The sequence below is a fragment of the Muscardinus avellanarius genome, assembly GCF_963383645.1.
Source record: "Muscardinus avellanarius genome assembly, chromosome: 4".
NCBI classification, from domain to species: Eukaryota; Metazoa; Chordata; class Mammalia; order Rodentia; family Gliridae; genus Muscardinus; species Muscardinus avellanarius.
In genome coordinates this window covers 125,027,191-125,046,315 of record NC_137789.1, presented here as the reverse complement: position 1 = coordinate 125,046,315, position 19,125 = coordinate 125,027,191, and the positions used below count along the sequence as shown (strand labels likewise).

The 19,125-nt window shown below is 38.5% G+C and overlaps 1 protein-coding gene across 3 annotated transcripts in view; it reads right to left on the bottom strand.

Annotated features, from left to right (window-relative positions):
• The window catches only part of HECTD2 (HECT domain E3 ubiquitin protein ligase 2), a gene marked incomplete at both ends in the record, with an annotated part of 71,042 nt that extends 53,824 nt beyond the window's left edge, over positions 1-17,218 (bottom strand). For 2 of the 3 annotated variants that reach the window (XM_080695069.1, XM_080695070.1), the window contains 2 exons: positions 3,249-3,378; positions 17,081-17,218. In XM_080695069.1, the coding sequence (XP_080551195.1) occupies positions 3,249-3,378; positions 17,081-17,218 (268 nt within the window). Of the gene's footprint in view, positions 1-3,242; positions 3,379-17,080 lie in introns of all 3 variants that reach the window. The other variant, XM_080695068.1, reaches the window with a different exon arrangement.
• Between the last annotated feature and the right edge of the window lie 1,907 nt (positions 17,219-19,125).

Here is a 19,125-nt window from a genome sequence, read left to right as displayed (position 1 = left end):
ACTAACAAACACAAAGAATGAATTCTGTCAACAACATGAAGGAGCTTGGAAAAGAATTCTTGTTCAGTATAAGTCCAAACAAAACCTTGATTTCAGCCTTTTAAGACAGGGAGAAGAAAAAAACCCAGCAACATCCATCCAGACTTCTGAACTAAAATGCTGTGAGCTAATAAATATTGTTTTTAAGCCATTAGATTGTGGTAATTTGTAATGCAGCAATAAAAATACAACGAGGATTCTAATATCTCTTCTATTTTATGTGACTGTTATATGGTTCAAGTAATACACATGAAAGTTTTCTCTAAATCATAATTATATAGTTATCAATATTATTTAGCTAATTTGTCTAAAACAGAAATCATTTCTCTTAACTCCCCTCACATCAAATAGGCTCATTTTCTTTACTTCTCTATTTCTGTAATGTCACCACAATTAAAGGTTCCTTTTACTGTGTTGTGGGACTGTGATACACCCACAGTAGTACCTCCTTGGGGGCCAGAAGGGGGGGGAGATTATGAATGAATGAATTAATGAGTGTATATGTGTAACTATACAAAGGAAGAAAGAAGTTATCAAAGGCAAAGATCCATAAATGAGGTGATAATAGGTATTAACCTATAAGACTGGAATAGAGCTAGCAATAGCTTACAGTGTCAAACAGAAATTTATGGATATAGATAATTTACCAGAAACTATATGCTTAAACGCTTTTTATGCATGGCCAGAGTATGAGGGGTTTTCAAATCTTTGCAAGTTTGTTTTGTCTTTTCATAGGATGAGAGGCACTTAAAAGTATGCAAGTAGCTCGGCGTGGTGGTGCACGCTTGTAATCCCCATACCTGGGAGGAGGAGACAGGAGGATCGCGCAGGCTCAAAGCCAGCCTTGCTGGCTTAAGAGACCTTGTGTCCAAATAAAAAATATAAAATAGGTCTGGAAGTGTAGCCCGGAGGTAGAAGGGTTCCATCCCCAGTACCACCAAAAAAAAAAAAGTATTCAAGTAATATTATATTTCCTGTGATAAAACAACATAGTTATACAAAGAAATATTAATAATATACAACCAATCCTCTCTCCCTGAGAAAACTGTTAACAGACTGGTGTGTACCCTTCTATGCTCAGAGTATAAAACTTTTCCTTCAATATAAAAAAAAACCTCTGTCATCTTCTACCCACAATTGCTTTTTAAAATTTTATACAGTATTGTTGGCATTTCTCCTAGTTACTTTATATACAGATCACATTGTTCTTAATAAAAGCACAGTATTTATAATATAAATTAACATAATTTACCAATTCTCTTAGATTGCTATAAATACTATTATAAATAATGTTTTTTTCTTTCCTACATCTTTGCATGTATGCTACATTATTTCCTTAGACTAGATTCCTAGAAATAGAATTACTGGTTTTTAAGTATATGCACATTTAAAAATCTTTAACATATTCTTTTAGTATATTCATAGTTTAAAAAAAAATCTAACTTTAATGCTTTTGAGAGGTCAGGAGGTAGGCCCAATTCCACTTTCTGCATAATTTAATGACACTTGCATATAATATTTCCTGATGGCAATGCTATCATTAGTATAGCTTTAAAATATCTGGCAATATGAGAAAATGGGCACCCTCATTATTTTCTCTTACATCCCCTCAGTCCTCTATCCTTATGGGTCAAATAGGGAATCATTTTGTTAAGTTTCCCCAAAGAACTGTTGAAACTTATTAAATGTAGAAAATAAACTGAGTGACATCAAAACTCTAACCACATTTTAGTCTTCTGAATAGATTTTTACATTTTCTCTATATAGGCTTTGCATATTTCCTCTTATATTTTTAAAATGTACTTTTATTGTACACTGTAGTCTCACATCATAGTGTACATAGTTCAGAGTGACAGTGACATACGTGCATACAGCACTTGGTGGGCTCCCCCCTATCCCCCACTCTCTCCCCCTTTCCATGCATGACATTGAGACTGGCACTGGCATTCTCACATATGGTACATAATGTCAGTGGAACCACTTCCTTTGTTAATTCTGCCCCCCGACCTGCTCCCCTGGACCCTGCTCCCTTGCTTTACTGGTGTTTTGTCTCCATCATATAAAGTCCCTCCTGTACTTTGATTACTCTCTAGCTTCTGCATATGAGAGGAAACATAGGACCCTTCACTTTCTGTGAATGCCTAATCTCATGATTTTCTCCAGGTCCATCTATTTTCCTGCAAATGATATAATTTTGTTCTAATTCATTGCTGAGTAGAATTCCATTATATGCATATCCCATAATTTTGTAATCCAGTCATCTGTTGATGAACACCTAGGATGGTTCCATAATTTGGCAATTGTGAATTGTGTTAAAATGAACATAGATATGCATATATTACTATAATTCTCTGATTTCAGTCCCTTTGGAAAGGTACCCAGGAGTGTATGATCCAAGTACCCTGGATCATACAGTGGATCCATCCCCAGTTTTCTGAGGAATTTCCACACTGCTCTCAACAGTAATTGCACTAATTTGCAATCCCACCAGCAGTGTAGGAGAGTTCCTATTTCCCCACATCCTTGCCAGCATTTACTGTTGTTTGACTTTTTGATGAGTGTCATTGTAATAGAGGTTAGATGGAATCTCAGTGTAGATTTGATTTGCATCTCCCTGAATGCTAATAATGCTGAACATTTTTCATATGTTTATTGGCTCTCTATATTTCTTCTTTTATGAAGTATCTATTTAGTTCAATTGCCTGTTTTTTTGATTGGGTTATTTGGGTTATTTTTTAGCAGTAAATTTCTTAATTTCTTTGTATATTCTAGTTATTAGTCCTCTATTGAAGGAGTAGCTGGCAAAGATCTCTTGTCTCCTTTCAGGTTTATTTCTAAGAATCTGATATACTTTCTATCAGGTCTTCTGGTTAGTTTCTGCTTAAATATGGGAAAACTGCTAAATATTTATATTTATGTAAGGCATAATATTATTGGATATATATTATAGGCACAATATTTGTTGTCTTTATACTGCAGCTGGCTTTCTAATCAAACATTGTTATTAATGGGATTTATCTTTCATTCTTTTATTCTAGGTAATAATTATCTAAAAATAATGATTTTGCTTCTTTTTGTAAATACTTACATAGCTCATTTCTTTTTTGTTATATTAACTATATCTATCAGAACAATACCAAATAATTAAGATCTACCTTTTAGATAGTTTAATACTGTAATATGCTTTCAACCAAGACACGGGCCATTACCATTCTTGATGTTAGGGAAAACAAGATGTGTAGGTGAACTTCTATTTTCAGCGGCTTCTTTCTTCTGACTAACATTTGAAACAAAACTGCTGAAAGTGGAAATTTGGCCTTTGGCTCCTCTGTCCAAACCCTAAAAATAAAAACGTTAAAATTGCAGCATAATTCCTACTACCTACAATTAAGTTATTTTATTCTGAAATAAAAAAACACTTATAATAGAGATTTAAATTTGATGACAGAAAAAAAGGTGGTAGAGAAAACTGATGCATGTACTTACCTTTGCTAGGACCAAATTATTTTAAGTATAAAAGAGCTGTATCATCTAACTGCTTACAAATTGGTAGTTTGAGAGAGATAAATATAAAACTTACCTAGTAGTTACTGTAAGGTTTAACTGTGATAATGCACCTAAAATAATTAGCACTGTTCCTTGTATATACTCAATTTATGTTAACTGCTATTTTAACTATGAATTTAAGTACAGCATTTATCATGTACTATTTTGTGACCTTTACTAATATGATTTTTAATAACCTACATACATATGATACTATACTTGTTAGTTCAGTGAAGGCTCTCCTGTTATTTGATACAACTTTAAAAGTTCAAGTGAAAAGATAAAGTCTGTCTTCCTTCCTTCTTCCTTCCTTCCTTCCTTCCTCGTACTGGGATTGAACCCAAGGTGCATTCTATCTTTGAGCTTTTTTATTTGGAAACAGGGTATCACAAGGTTGTTGAAGGACTAAATTGCCAAGTCTGACCTGGAACCTGTGATACTCCTGTCTCAGCCTCCCAAGTACTAGCTTGCACTATCATACCCTGCTTAGAACTTTTTTTTTCTAAACATTTTAATTGTATTTTGAGTGTACCAAGATTAAAGAAGAAATAGTTCTAAGTGCTCAGGGACAAAGGGATAGGATAAACTATCCTTTAAGGATAGCACAAACTATCCACTAATACATTTTCCACAAAATAATAACCCCATAAAATTCATAATACATATTTAATCTGCATTTCATAATTACATGTAATGTAATCAGTGCAAGATTCAGTTAGAAAGCTGCTTCAAGGCTTATTCTTAGCTCTGAGATCTTTTACTTATTTATTCATATATTTATACTGGTACATTATGATTATACATAATAGTGGGATTGTGACACATTTGTACATGCACATGACATAATTTGTTTGATTTCATTCCCTAGTACCTCTGCTTTTCCCTTCTATCCTCTTTCCCTTCACCCCTTCCTCAATTCTCCTGGTCTCCTTTCTATTTTCATGATGCCTTTGTTTTTATTTTCCTACTTTTCTCTCTAGCATCCACATATGAGAACACATGACCCTTGACTTTCTGAGTCTGGTTTCTCCAGATTCATCCATTTTCCTGCAAATGGCATAATTTCATTCTTCTATATCAGTTCTCAGATTTGTATATTCTATGTTCCAATAAAGCGGTTAACTTCTTCCTGAACATGCACATTTCTACTCTAATGGTAGCTTCTTCACTTTCACAATAGAAGGAGTTTCTTTTCCATCTCCTCTTTCCTTATTCACCAGATTGTTTTACCTTTTTAAATCAGCTCATATGTCATGTAGCTGAAACATTTACATTCACCAAATATCCATATGTTCTTCTCATGTTTCCCATACTCTAAACAGAGCCATCTGATTAATAAGTCATAAGTAGAAACCTATCTTTTCTGGACTAAGAAATACCAAGGCATTTACACTGGAAGGAAAACTTCAGCTCTTCATCACTCTTTCCCTCACATGACAGGAGCAAAGAGTTGAGATGTTAGAGCATTCATCCCCTTGGATTCTTGAATGACTACTGGAACAGAGCCATTCCTGACCAACATTAGACAAGCAATAATAAATCTTTATAGTATTCAGACACTAAAATCTGGGGCTAATTTACAACTGTAGCATAACCTATCATAACATCTCTATGAAGTTTCTTCTGTTATTTGAATATGTAAAAAGCCAATCACTGCTGGGCGTGGTGGCGCACCCTTGTAATCCCCGCGCTTGGGAGGCAGAGACAGGAGGATCGCGCATGTTTGAAGCCAGCCGCACACGCTGGTTTAGGAGACCCTGTTTCCAAATAAAAATATAAAATAGGTCTGGGAGTGTAGCCCGGAGGTAGAAGGGCTTCCAGGAACCCCAGTACCACCAAAAAAAAAAAAAAAAGAAAAGCCAATCACTATTATTTCTTCTTATAGTTTATTTAACTTATTCCACAGAAATTATAATTGGGTTTATATTGGTTCCCATGCTGCACTAGAAATTCCTTATTCATCATAAAGCGTGACATACAGTGAATCTTGTTCATAGGTCCTTGTACTTAAATAAACCCAATATTTTTCTTTATTTTTAAGAGATTAGTATAACAAAGAATCTAGAGAGAATAAATTTCAGATACTTCCTAAACAGAAATTTTAAAGTTTCTGGAATTAAGAGACTTTTAGAAATCAGTTAGCTCTTATTTCACAGATGAGGAAACTGGAATTGTCTGAGACTCATTAAAAATCACTTGGCTAACAAGCAATAGAAATGAGATGGACACTAAATGAGCATCTGAGAGACACTTCCATAAGTAAAGTACATAGATGCAGAGTGCGAGGGGGGAGGAAGACGGAGAGGGAGACAGAGAGAGAACTACCTATTGGTTGCTCATAGTCTTTACTGTTGCTATTTGTTTTATTTGTGTTTGCTTGCTCCTTAATTCTTTGCTAGATTTCAGCTCATTGAAGTCTGAGTTAATATTTCTGTGTTAGACTATATGATTTAGCCTATACAAATTAGGCATATTATGTAATTGTAATAAATTTTCTTCTAATATACATGGGATACAAAATCTCAGAATCATTTACAATATCATCTAGGGTCTATGGGTACTTAACAAATGAGTTTTGCAATGATATCTACATACTAAAAAACCTTGTTATATTGCTACTACTATATTGATGCTTTAATACCAATGAGATATTTATTTATATCTCATTTTATTTATTTATTTATTTGTGATACTGGGGTTCCTGGAAACCTTTCTACTTCTGGGCTACACTCCCAGACCTATTTTAAATTTTTATTTGGAAAAAGGGTCTCTTAAGCCAGCACGGCTGGCTTCGAACCTGCGCGATCCTCCTGTCTTTGCCTCCCAAGTGCGGGGATTACAAGTGTGCACCACCACACCTGGCTACATCTCATTTTAAAGATGAGGAATTTGACATGCCATGCCAATTAACAAAGCCAGTAAATGGGAAGTTGAAATTAAAACTTCAATCTGAATAACCATGAAGTTTATACTCTCAAATTATCACATCATAGAATCTCTAGCTGTAATAGCTATCACTCATTAATGACTTACTATGTGAGTAGGTATATTAAATATACCAGCCTATTTTCACAACAACTTTTTGTTATTATCTTCTTTACTTTCATAGATTTGAATAGTATTTAGCAGCTTTACAGGTAACTCACCTAAACAGAGGAAATTAACATGCATAAAATTAAATATACTTTAGGAAAACTTCCAATGTTCTAGCAATCTAGGAAAGACAATATTTTATTTTTATGCCCTATCTTTCTCTACTTTATCTTAATAAAAGGTCTCAAGAAACTTTGGTTAGCTCATTTATGAGACTTCCAAAAATAAATAATAATAAACGAATTCAATTAACATTTATTCAACAGCTGCTAGTTCTGATCTCTAGCTGATTTGTAATGTAGATTAACAAAGAAAATTAAAAAGAGATAAATAAGAATAGCACACAATATTTTATCGGTATTTTAGAAAAAATCACTCTGGTAGCCGTTTAGGGGATAGAATAAAGGCAGGCAATACTGGAACCTAAGCCAGCCCTACTATAATAAATGAAGCCTGAAACAAGACAGTAATATCAGAGAGGAAAGAATGGTACCCTGGGCCAAGCAAAGACAACATGGCTTCAGCTACTGCAGGCAGGTCTAAGTCTGAAGCATCATGAGAATGAAAGACTATTATATAACTTATAAAACAAAATCAGTATGTAAAATGAGTTATTGTGCCGGGCGTGGTGGCACATGCTTGTAATCCCAGCATTTGGGAGGCTGAGACCAGAGGGTAACGGTCCCCGGACATCCTCAGCTACTTAGGTCCTCTGCAACTTAGTGAGACCCTGTTTTAAAATAAAGAATAAAAAATAGAACATCCCCATACTCGCCAAAAAAACGAGTTATTGTAATTATTACACAAAATTTTTATGCTGCTTGCAATACTGAACTGGCTAAGTTTAATAAATTCATGGTTGGTGTCTGTCTAGAGTATCAAGTCTATTATTTATTACTCCAGGCTGAAGTATTTTGAGTATTTTTCCCCTCAATAAATTCTTAAAGTATTTTCCCTACGGTTAAAGCCATAATTAATCTCATTGTGTTAGGGTCTCTGAATTAAAATATTTTAAATTGGCCGGGCGTGGTGGCGCATACTTGTAATCCCCACGCTTGGGAGGCGGAGACAGGAGGATCGCGCAGGTTCAAAGCCAGCCACACTGGCTTAAGAGACCCTGTTTCCAAATAAACAAAGTATAAAAATAGGTCTGGGAGTGTAGCCCGGAGGTAGAAGGGTTTCCAGGAACCCCAGTACTGGGATACTAAGTAAAGAACTGGAGAACAAATGTACATCTATGTTTTTGTTGTTGTTTTGTTTGTTTGTTTTTGGTGGTACTGGGGTTCCTGGAAACCCTTCTACCTTTGGGCCACACTCCCAGACCTATTTTTATACTCTTTTATTTGGAAACAGGGTCTCTTAAGCCAGCGCGGCTGGCTTCAAACCTGCGTGGTTCCTCCTGTCTCCGCCTCCCAAGCGTGGGGATTACAAGCATGCCCTGCTACATCTGTTTTAAGTTAAAATGAAAACATCAGGATACCTTGCTTGAACAGCTTTTTAAAATAAACTAATCAAAACTGCCATCATATACATCTGATATGACCTTACTATGAGGTCATATCAGATACCAGGTCTCAATTGTATTTAGAGCCCACAAAAGAAACTATTTTAGGTCTTGTTATTGGGTAAAGATATTTTTTCTTTTTTTTTTCAGGTTCTGATTAGGATACTGAGTTATAAATCAAAAGTGCTAGCTTTACATTCTTCTATTAAGATGTGAAAAGTCAGCTACTTTCAAGGTGTGAACTTCCCTCCCGAACTAAACAGCATCAGCCCAAGTGGAATTATTTCAAGTGATATAAACCACTTCTTTTCAAAGGAAATAAGGATGTGGGGTTTTAAATAAGACTTTGTTACCACAATGTAATTGATTGTATAGATAACTGACAGTTTACAGATATTAATTCTGAAGCTCATTTATCATCAGGAAGGCAAGATAGCATCAAAAGGTTTATTTATCATTTTCCAACACAGAAAAAGATGAAAGTACAAGAGATTATGCAACTACAGTAAAATACTACTTCTGGAATGCAGACTTTGATGCAGTTATAATTCCACAACCAACTAGGAATCTTGTTCTTTATTAAAAACATCTGAATCAAAACCAAATTAACTTGACATATCTTTGATAACTATAATGAACTTCTAGACTGCCCTTAATTCAGCTGAATTAGCAAAATTTCAATAATCTTTATTTTTTAAAGGCACATTTATTTGATTATGTTCATTCAAGTTTTTTTTTACTGCTTACTATAATATCACACAGATATCCTCCAAGTTACAATACCAACTTAAGAACAGCTAGTTATTCACATAAGCCTCACCAGTATAACATTTTAACAAACAAGGAGAGATCCTTCACCAACAGAGTCAACCACAATGCTAGGGGGGGAAAGTGAAAGAAACAGGGAAATCAAAGCTTCCCAGAGCTTTCTCAGCTCTACCTACTTCCTCACTCATCCACTGTTGATCTTTCTTTTCTCAACTCTAAAAATAAGCAAGTTTCAAGCACCATGCCAAAAGAAGTTGCTACACTGGCAATAGTAGCTATAGCCCTTTGAAGATATTTTTTCTCTTCAAAAAGAAATTTATATGAATTCAGACATACACCAACCCTGAGGATCTCAGAGAATGCATGACATCCCTTAATTCTGTGTGTATGATTCCAAGGGCAGGAGTATGGGGGAGAAGATGGGCTGATAAATGTAATATATACAGTGCCTTAGGCTTGATATGGAAGGCTATGAAGGAAAGTACCAAAGCCACAGGACAGGAACAGAACAGGCTGGCTGACTTATAAGCAGCTTTTCAGCTACAGATGTTGGTTTGTAGGCAATCATAGTGATGTCATCTAACATGAGTGTTTGTACACGACTTTTTCTAAATGCTTTAGGTATACTCATTTGAACTTCACATCTACCCTGCCCTTCCAGAATCTATGAAGTAGGTTCTATATTTTTTCCTATTTTATTTTTTTCTTTATACTTTTATTGGTATTTTATAGTCTCATATCATAATGTACATCATAGGGATAGTGATGCACACAACACTTGATGGGGTTTCTCCCTCTCCCTTCTCCTTTTCCTCTGTTATATTGAAACTGACATTGATATTTTCACATATGTACATAACTTCAGTGGAAGTGGTTCTTTCACCAATTCTCCCCCTTCCCACCACCACCTGACCCTAGATCACCTCCCTGGCTCCACTGGAGTTTCTCCTCCATTATCAAAGTTCCTCTGATATCCTGATTCCTTCCTAGCTTCCCCATATGAGAGAAAATATATGACTCTTCACTTTCTGTGACTCACTAATCTCACTTAACATAATTTCCTCCAGGTTTGTCCATTTTTCCTGAAAATGGCATAATTCTGTTCTTGATTGCTGAATATAATTTCATTGTGTGGATATCCTATAATTTTGTAATCCATTCATCTGTTGATGAACACCTAGGTTGGTTCCATAATTTGGCTATTGTGAAGTATGCTGCTATAAACATGTATATGCATATATTACTATAATATTATAATTTTAGTCCCTTTGGAGAGATACCCAGGAGTGGTACCAGCTGATCATATGGTAGCTCCAATCCCAATTTTCTGAGGAATCTCCACACTGATCTCTATAGTGGCTGTACAAATTTGTGATCCTACCATAGTTCCTATTTCCCCACATTCTCACCAGCATTTATTGTTGTTTGACTTCTTGATGATTGCCATTCTGATTTAGGTTAGATGGAATCTCAGCATGCATGTAGTTTTGATTTGCATCTCCCTGATTACTAATGATGTTTAACATTTTTAATGTATTTATTGGCCATTTGTATTTCTTCTTTTTGTAAAGTATCTATTTAGTTCAATTGCCCATTTCTTGATTCATTTTTTAAGTACTTTGTATATTTTCAATATTAGTCCTCTATCAGAGGAATAGCTGGCAAATCTCCCATTCTGTAGGCTCTCTCTTTAGACTCTTGAATATTTCCTTTGGTGAGCAGGAACTTTTTAGTTTAATACCATCCTACTTATTAATTCTTGTTGTTTTGAGGGTCTTATTGAGGAAGTTTCTTCCTGTGCCATATGTTGGAGTGTTGGACCTGTACCATCCTCTAGTAACTTCAAAGTCTCTAGTCTAATTTCCAGAATTTTGATCCATCTCAAGTTGATGCTTACACAAGGTGAGAGGTAGGAATTTAATTTAATTTTTCTACAAATAGATAACTAGTTTCTTCAACACCATTTATTTTCTCTAAAGAGTTACTAATAGAAAAACAATCATATTTCACATTTTTGGAAGTTCTAATATGGTCAAGTTATTTGTCTCAACATACTGGATTTATTATGAATGAGAGAATGAGTATACAACTACATTCTGGCTTTTAAGCTAAAAAAAAGATTGACAGACTTTATAACCTATTCAAAATTAGACACATCCAGGGTATATATGTAAAAGCTATAGCCCTCTCTTTTATCTGTTAAGACTCAGACTATTTCTGCTTTACCCAATTGTTTTATTTAAAGTAGAATTTAAGTGTGTATCATATGATAATATTAAAATCAAAACAATCAAATATCCTAGAATATTTATTTTTTTCTGTAATAGTTCTACCTCTGGTAATAAAATTTTGAGCACATCTTCTACTGGACCATATTCTCTTTTCCAAATGAGAAATATTGGGATACATGAAGGTTCTTTGTACCACACAGCCCCTATACTTATCACTATAGAGTGTTCAGAATACGGGAAAGAACATTAGTTTTTGTTTGTTTGTTTGTTTGTTTTTTGTTTGGTGGTACTGGGGTTCCTGGAAACCCTTCTATCTCCGGGCTACTCTCCCAGACCTATTTTGTATTTTTATTTGGAAACAGGGTCTCTTAAGCCAGCACAGCTGGCTTCGAACCTGTGCGATCCTCCTGTCTCCGCCTCCCAAGCATGCACCACCACTCCTGGTGAGAACATGAGGTTTTAAATCAGAAATATCTAATTTATAAACCAGCCTCTGGAGCCAGGCATGGTGGGACTTGATTGTAATGTTAGCACTTGGGAGGCTGAAATAGGAGGATTAGAGGTTTGAAGACAGCCTCTGCAAACAGTGAGACTCTTATTAACCTAGGAAGACCCTGTTTCAAAATAAAAATAAAAATAAAAAATAGGGTAAGGGGCGTAGCTTGGAGATAGGCCCTGGATTCAATCCCCAGTGCCACAATAGAGAGATAAATAAATAAACAAACAAACAAACAAACCAATCTCTGTCCCCTACTAGCCAATGTACTTGTAATCTGATTCTCAGATTCCTTTTCTGTAAAATATTCCTTCTTTGTCACAGGGCTATTGTTATTGGTTACATTAACTGACTAAATGACAGAATACGTGAAAATGCTTACCACAGAATAAGTAATCAACAGTTATTATATATTTTTGAAATATCATATTCATCATCATAATATTCATTCTTTCTCATCTCACCTGTTGTTTAGAACATAACAGGCAAAGGGTACAAAATTTTCCATATGTAAGAATGTTCCAAACACTATCTGGGAAGGATTCCGGTAAGTGTGTACACACACACACACACACACACACACACACACACACACACACATTTGAAGTACTATTGATTGTCTGGACTGTCTATGTATTTATTTATTTATTTATTTATTTATTTATTTATTTATTTATTTATTTTTTGCAGTACTGGGGATTGAACTCAGGGAAATTCTACCTCCAAGCTATATCCCCAGCCCCATTTTTATTCTTTATCTTGAAAGAGGGTCTCACTAAGTCTCAGAGGGTTTAAGTAGCTGAGATTGGCTGCAAACCTGTAATCCTCCTGTCTCAGCCTCCCAAGTACTGAGATTACAAGTGTACACCACCATGCCCAGCTTGGACTGAGTTTTTATATAAAGATTTTTCTCTCAGAGACTTTGTCTGGAAAACTTAGAACTTTTTCTTTATTACTCCTCATTTCTGTTACCTAGCTAGTTCCACATTGTGTGGTTGTGTGGATTCTTCCATCCTTATTCTTCACCCATTGCCACCACCCTAGAGGACAACTCATCAGACCAGTCACGAACTACAAGGCTCCTTCCCTCATTTTCTTCTTCCTTCCTCTTCCAGTTTAACTATATACTACCATACTACCACTGATTTCATTATGCTGTTCCTCTAGTTAAGGAATTCCAATAGCTTCCCATTAATCACAGGGGGTGGGGGAAAATGTCCAAAGCTCTCTGCTTACTGATCTGGCTCCGCCCCCATGCGGTCTCTTACCTCCCAGCATGCTTCCATTGGGCTTTCTTTATTGCTCTCTAAATTTTTTTCTGTCTAGGCCTTTTTCATGTTGTTTTCCCAATGGATTACTTGGCCCACTTTCTTCTGTACATCCAAATCCTATCATCCTTCAGTGGCCAGCCAGTTTAAATAATTACCTTTACTTCAAGGCCTTTCTTCACCACACTGATCTCTTTCCTCTGATCTCCAATAGTACAAACTGTTTCTATAGCTCACTGTAGCTTTTACATACTACTTTGCTTTTCATGCATTAGCTCGGCATACCCTGAGGCAGGGACCTTTTTTTCTTAATCTTGTCTTTGTGTTTTCTGCAGCATCTAGTACAAAGCTAAACAAAATAGATATTAAAAATTAGTAGTTAAATTTTGGTCCAGAGCCCCCATCAACCTCGTTTAAACAAACCTGACACAAAGTATATAAACTTCTCATTCTCATTATGACTTCTCATCAAATCCTCCATATCCCTTATGCTCCTAACCTGCAACCCACTCCATACTTTTCCTGACTGTCCTGTCCCTTTGTGGACAAACACCCCTTTAAAATTTCTAAACTAGGGCCTGGGATGAAGCTGAGTGATAGAGGGCACCTGCTCAAAGACTTTAGGCTTGATCCTCAAATCCATAGGTGCCATCCTCAACATCATGGGCATGGGTGTACACACACACACACACACACACACACACACACACACACACACCACAGTCTAAACTTGATTTCTTCCATTTTATTCACCTCCCTGATCTAAGTAAAAATCTAGCTCTTTCTTGAACCCACTTTATTCCTTGGTCTCCTATCCCATGGACAATCTTCTTTTTCCTATTTACCTGATTAAATGTTGAAGTAAATAGTCAAACTCCTCCTCACCTGTCACTGTTATTTCTGCCCCTCCTTTGAGCATTTTCTCCTTCCCCATTCATCACTTTTTCCTAAAATCTGTATTACATCAGCAACTATTTCATACTAGTATTCACCTCCACTCTAATCTGTTAACTTCAGTACATTTATTATTTGCATCATTAACCCATCATACATATATCTACTTCAAATTCTTTATTCTCCTCCACTGTATGGATTTAGCATAACCTCTCTACAGCTGCAAAACGAAATCTTCAAACACTGATACTCCTTTGAGGGCTCTATCTTGAGCCTCTTGAACTTCTCTAACTAAGACCACTTTAACTTCCATTTCTTTCAGTTCCCATACCATACACCATTTCCTAGGTCTCATTCACTTAATCTGTACCTTTCATCAGTCCTTTCAAATGCTGCTTCATGAACTAATAGATGTGGGGGGAGGGGTATTACAGCTAAAACTACAGATTTCTAGGCCTCACCCATGGAGCTTCTAATTCAGTTGATATAGCATCATTTTTGAATCTTAGTTACACCAGGAACTTAAAAAAAAAATCCTGAGCTTCATCCCCAGAAATTCTGATATAAAAAGCCTGCATCAGGGATGATGACATCTTTAAAAGTTTCTCAGGCAATTCAACTATGCATTAAAGGTTAAAACCTGGTGCACAAGGGCAAAATGTGGGAATCAGGACCTTAATATGCCATCAAAGTAACTCTGTGGTCAGTGAACTTTGAGACTATCACGTTAGGACTTCCTGGTTAGAATGGACTTCCTTCACACAGGCGGTTTTAGGGCTCATTACTTCCAGTATTCTTTCTCCCATCCTTGTACCGTTCTGTAAACCTCCAAGATATAGTTCAAACTCTTCATCTTAATTAGTGTCCCCAAATCTGGCCTCTTAATTATTTTAGTGAACTGTCGCCCTAAATTGTTTCCAAACTCTTATAAATGTGATACAATGATTTTAAAAATCCACCAAATACAGGGTCACTTGAATTAAGTCATAGATTCAGCCTAGAGAGCCAGTGCTATTAACCTTGAGTAAAAAGGAAAAATTACTAAAAATGGCTCAAAGAAAAAGTCATTGGTGACAATAAATTAAGCTCTATTTAATTCAGGAGGAGGCTGAGCAGGCCACAAACTATTTTTCCCCACGTGCCCCATTCCATCAGGACACAGTCCCCCAAACATTCACGGAAGCCTTCCCCACCCACTGGGAAACTCAGGCATCATCCCAGTCTGGCTTTCTTGCCCCTTGGAAGAAGCAAGCATATATTTTCTTGACTTGGGCTTTTCAGTGCTATAGCTCAGAATTTCAGCTCTGACAATCTCTCTTTGACAAACATACATACATATATTCTGCCATAAATTGTCATAATTCTTTTATTTTTAAATTGTTATTAAAACAAAATACAATGGTACCAAAAGATCTTGTAAAGTACTAAAAAATGTCTTCAGAATCTCCAAGGTTTTCTCTTCATCCTTATCCTTTTCTATTCCAACCTATGCCTTTTCAAAATTTAATTCAAATTTTGAAAACTTCTTAAACTCTATTCTTCCACTAGTAGTACAAATTAATAACTATTAATGTGCAATCCCCAATTTTATAAGTTCTTGAAATGGAAATATTTTTGTAACTCATTTGGTGGCAAAGCATGAGACTGACCTCAAATGACATCAGGCATACATTTTTCTGTAGTGTTCCTTCCCAATCCTCCACCCCAGTACTGGGGATTACACTCCCAACCCTTTTTATTTTGAAATGGTCTAAGTTGCCCAGTCTGGTCATGAACTTTCGATCCTCTAGGCTCAGCCTCCCAAGTACGGAGATTACAGATGTGTGGCACTGTACCCTGCTTTCTGCATTTTATAATATGGTTGATTACGGAGAACTAACCAGGACCTCACAGGGCATATATATGGCATATAGACTGAACTACCTTTCTAAAATCTGAAAAACTAGAAATTCCAAAGCCCCATGGGCTTCCGGTAACAGATATTAGACCTGCATCCATGCTTATTATTAATTTCTGTCCAAACTTTCAATTTCAATTACGAGATAAATATGTTTAAGGGAGGGTTTCTGCTTCAGACACAAAACCCATTCATGTAATTAACTCTATGAGCATATCCACTTATTATTCTAAACAACCACCTTGGAAACGAACTGTTGGAATACCACCTGTGAATGAAGAACTTCCTATATAAGGTCTGAAACTCTAGGATACCATCAGTGGGAACCAGGTCTACAAGAAGTTGGAAGATAAATTTCTTCAAACCATTTCCCAATGTAATCCCCTAACCACAGCTCCAATCTACCAGTCGGTTGTATCTATGCTTTTAAATGTGTGCCATTACTGTCCAGAACTTGCTGCACTGATTAAACATAAGGAGGTGGCTTTAACAATTTCCAGTCAACAGAGCCCTTAGACATTTTTGAAAAACCTACCAAATCAAAACATTTTTCCCCCAATAACAATACTTTAAAGAAGAATGAACTATTTTGGTTAAGTTCTTAGTCATTTATGAAGGAGGTTTTAAGAAACTAAGTGCAAGTGGGAATAAAAAGATGTATAATGTTCACTAAACTTTTACTATTTTGTCACGCACAGCTGCATGACAAGTCATAATCTTCGAATACATCAAAGCAAACTTTCAGAAAGTATTTAAATTGTACGTCAAATAGAAATGTCAAAAAAAAATCAGAGGCTAATTTTTTTTTTTTAAATTGTGTTCCAAAGTAACCAGAGTCACAGCCACCAGTATAAATAGAGAAAAGGAAGGGAGGGGGCTGTCCCATGACATCATTTGGCAATATGTAGTTTGAAGGCTGAGAGCGCTCTCCAAATAATCCCTCTGAAAATCCGGCTGGTAAATCATCCCTGTCAAAGCTTAGGTAACTTGAGTTTAAATAAAAGGTTCAAAAAGCCTCTCCCCCCACCCCTTATGTCACATGGCTGTGCCATATGAAAAATAAAACCATCATCCATGCATCTACCTCCCACTACCTCGACAGCGGCGGAAAGGTCACAATTAAGTGGAAACTCGCCGCAGAGCCTCGAGGGGGAAGGGAAAAGAAAAGCGAAGGGAAAAAGGGAAACCTCCACGCCTCCAAAGGCGCCCCTGCTCACCCGAGGGAGCAGGCGGCTCTGTGAACAAAGTGGCCGGGGGGCCAAGCCCCCCAAACAGCCCGGGCCCCGCGGCGCCGCCACCCCCACCCCTCCGGGCGCCCGGCCGGGGTCCCGCGCCCGCACCTACCCCCGCGGCGCCCGCAGCGGCCGGCGCGATGGGCGGCAGCTTCTCCCGCTCCGGCTCCTTGGCTCTCCGGTCCTCCGGGGCGGCCGCCGCCACCGCCGGCGGCGCGGCGGGCGAGGGGTCCCGACCCGCCTCACTCATGTCGGCCGGGGCAGGAGCGCGAGGCGGCGGCGGCGGCGGCGGCCGGACTGCGGCTGGGGCTGGCGCTGCTGCCGCCGCGGCCGCGAGAGGGCTCTGGGCGGCCGCTGGCGACCGCGGCTGCCGCTCCGCCCCCGGCCCGCGCGCGCCCGCGCCTTCCCGTGCCCGCGCCCGCGCCTTCCCGTGCCCGCGCCCGCGCCTTTGCGTGCCCGCGCGCGCTCGCGCCTTCCTGTGCCCGCGTCTTCGCGTGCCCGCGCCCGCCCGTGCCCGCGCCCGCGCAGTCAGGAGCGCCGGCCGCCGCCTCCTCGTCAGCCCCGCGGACCCGGCGGAGGCGAGGCGAGGCGAGGCGCGGCGGTCGACGCCCGGCCACGTTTGCAGCCTCCGACGACGAGTTGGCTCCGCCGCGGGGCCCGGTCCGGGTGTGGACCGGGGCCGGTGGCCATTTCCTTCACCGGGGGGCCGCCGAGGGCCCTCCGGAGCCCGGCCGGCCGGGGGCCGCGAGCCGCGCGTCCAGGGGCGGCCTGGGCTCCCCTAGCGGCGGCCCTGCCTCCTGTGCTAGCGGCCCCGGCCCACAGAGGCCGAGGGTGGGCGCGGGGCGTGCGACCTTGAGCCCCCACACGCACACGCCGGGCAGAGCCAGCCACGCGTTCCATTTCTGCGCCTCGCGTCCTCTTTTTGACTGCCAAGTCCGCCTCTCCCTTCCCGTCCCCGCGCGCCTACGTTTCGCTCTCTTCCCCCATCCCTGGCTGCCTCCCTCTCCATCCCCTGTTCCCTTGAATTATAAGTTACAGATGGACATACCCAAACTGTGCTGCGTAATTCTTAATAGCAGCTCATTATAAAAAAAAATGGGTAAGAACGTTAAAACGGCAGAGGAGAGCTTTTAATCATGATATTAAAATATCCCCCACCTCCACCACCAAAATACGTAGACAATTTCCTTTCTCATCGCCGCCTCCTTTTCCTTTTCTCGGTCTTCTGGAGGGCACAGACACCTGCTGATGTGAGAGAAGGGCTGGAGAATAAGAAAGCTGTGCTGCCTGTTTTAAAAAAAAAAAATGAGAATTTCTCCCATTCAGGTCTAAAGATTTTTTTTTTTTTTTTAGGCGAGGCTTCATGATCAAGGATATTCAGTTCCAACTATAAGAACCAGAAATATCTCTAAAACAAACCCAAAGATTGCTTTATATATTGTGAATTATTAGTATAATACTAGCGACAGTGCATCGTGAGATAGGGTTGCATGTTTCTCAAACCCAGAATTTGTAACTAGCAGCTCTGAAAACAAGCAATATGCTGAATTTACAAGAGCCTGTGTTCCATATTGTCTTTAAAACGATCACTTCTGGCTTTCGGTTATAGAAAGGTTTTCTGGTTTTAATATGGTTGCTATCACCACCTACTTCCTTGTTAATTAAGAAACATATAAAATCAGTGCCATAGAGCCAGCAAAAAATATTTTTGTATTCTCTTCAGAGGGAAATGATGTGTTCAGATAATTACTTTGGAGCTCCCCCCCCCAACCCCAAATTCCTCTTTCAAGAACTTCCTTTCCTTTTTAAATCTCTGAAATATCCAGCCTCTGGAGAGAAGTATGCCATTATTTTCTACTTTTGGCAGGTTGGCATGCTGATCATTGATAAAACACTAACTCAAATGTTATAAAGAGAAACCTTTATAAGTACAATTCAAGATAGTCTGTGCTGCTAACTCTGGGTTGACAGAATAAATACCGAGGGGGGATGTGTGTTTTCTTTCCTATTATTTTCAACTAGATTTAGCAATTTGCTATAAAAATGCTTGGACCAGAAACCACTTGGATCACATGCCTTATGCTTTTGCTTCTCATGTGTGAGACTAAATAAAAGTGTCTGTACAAGTAGTCACATTCAATAGAACAAAATGCTAAA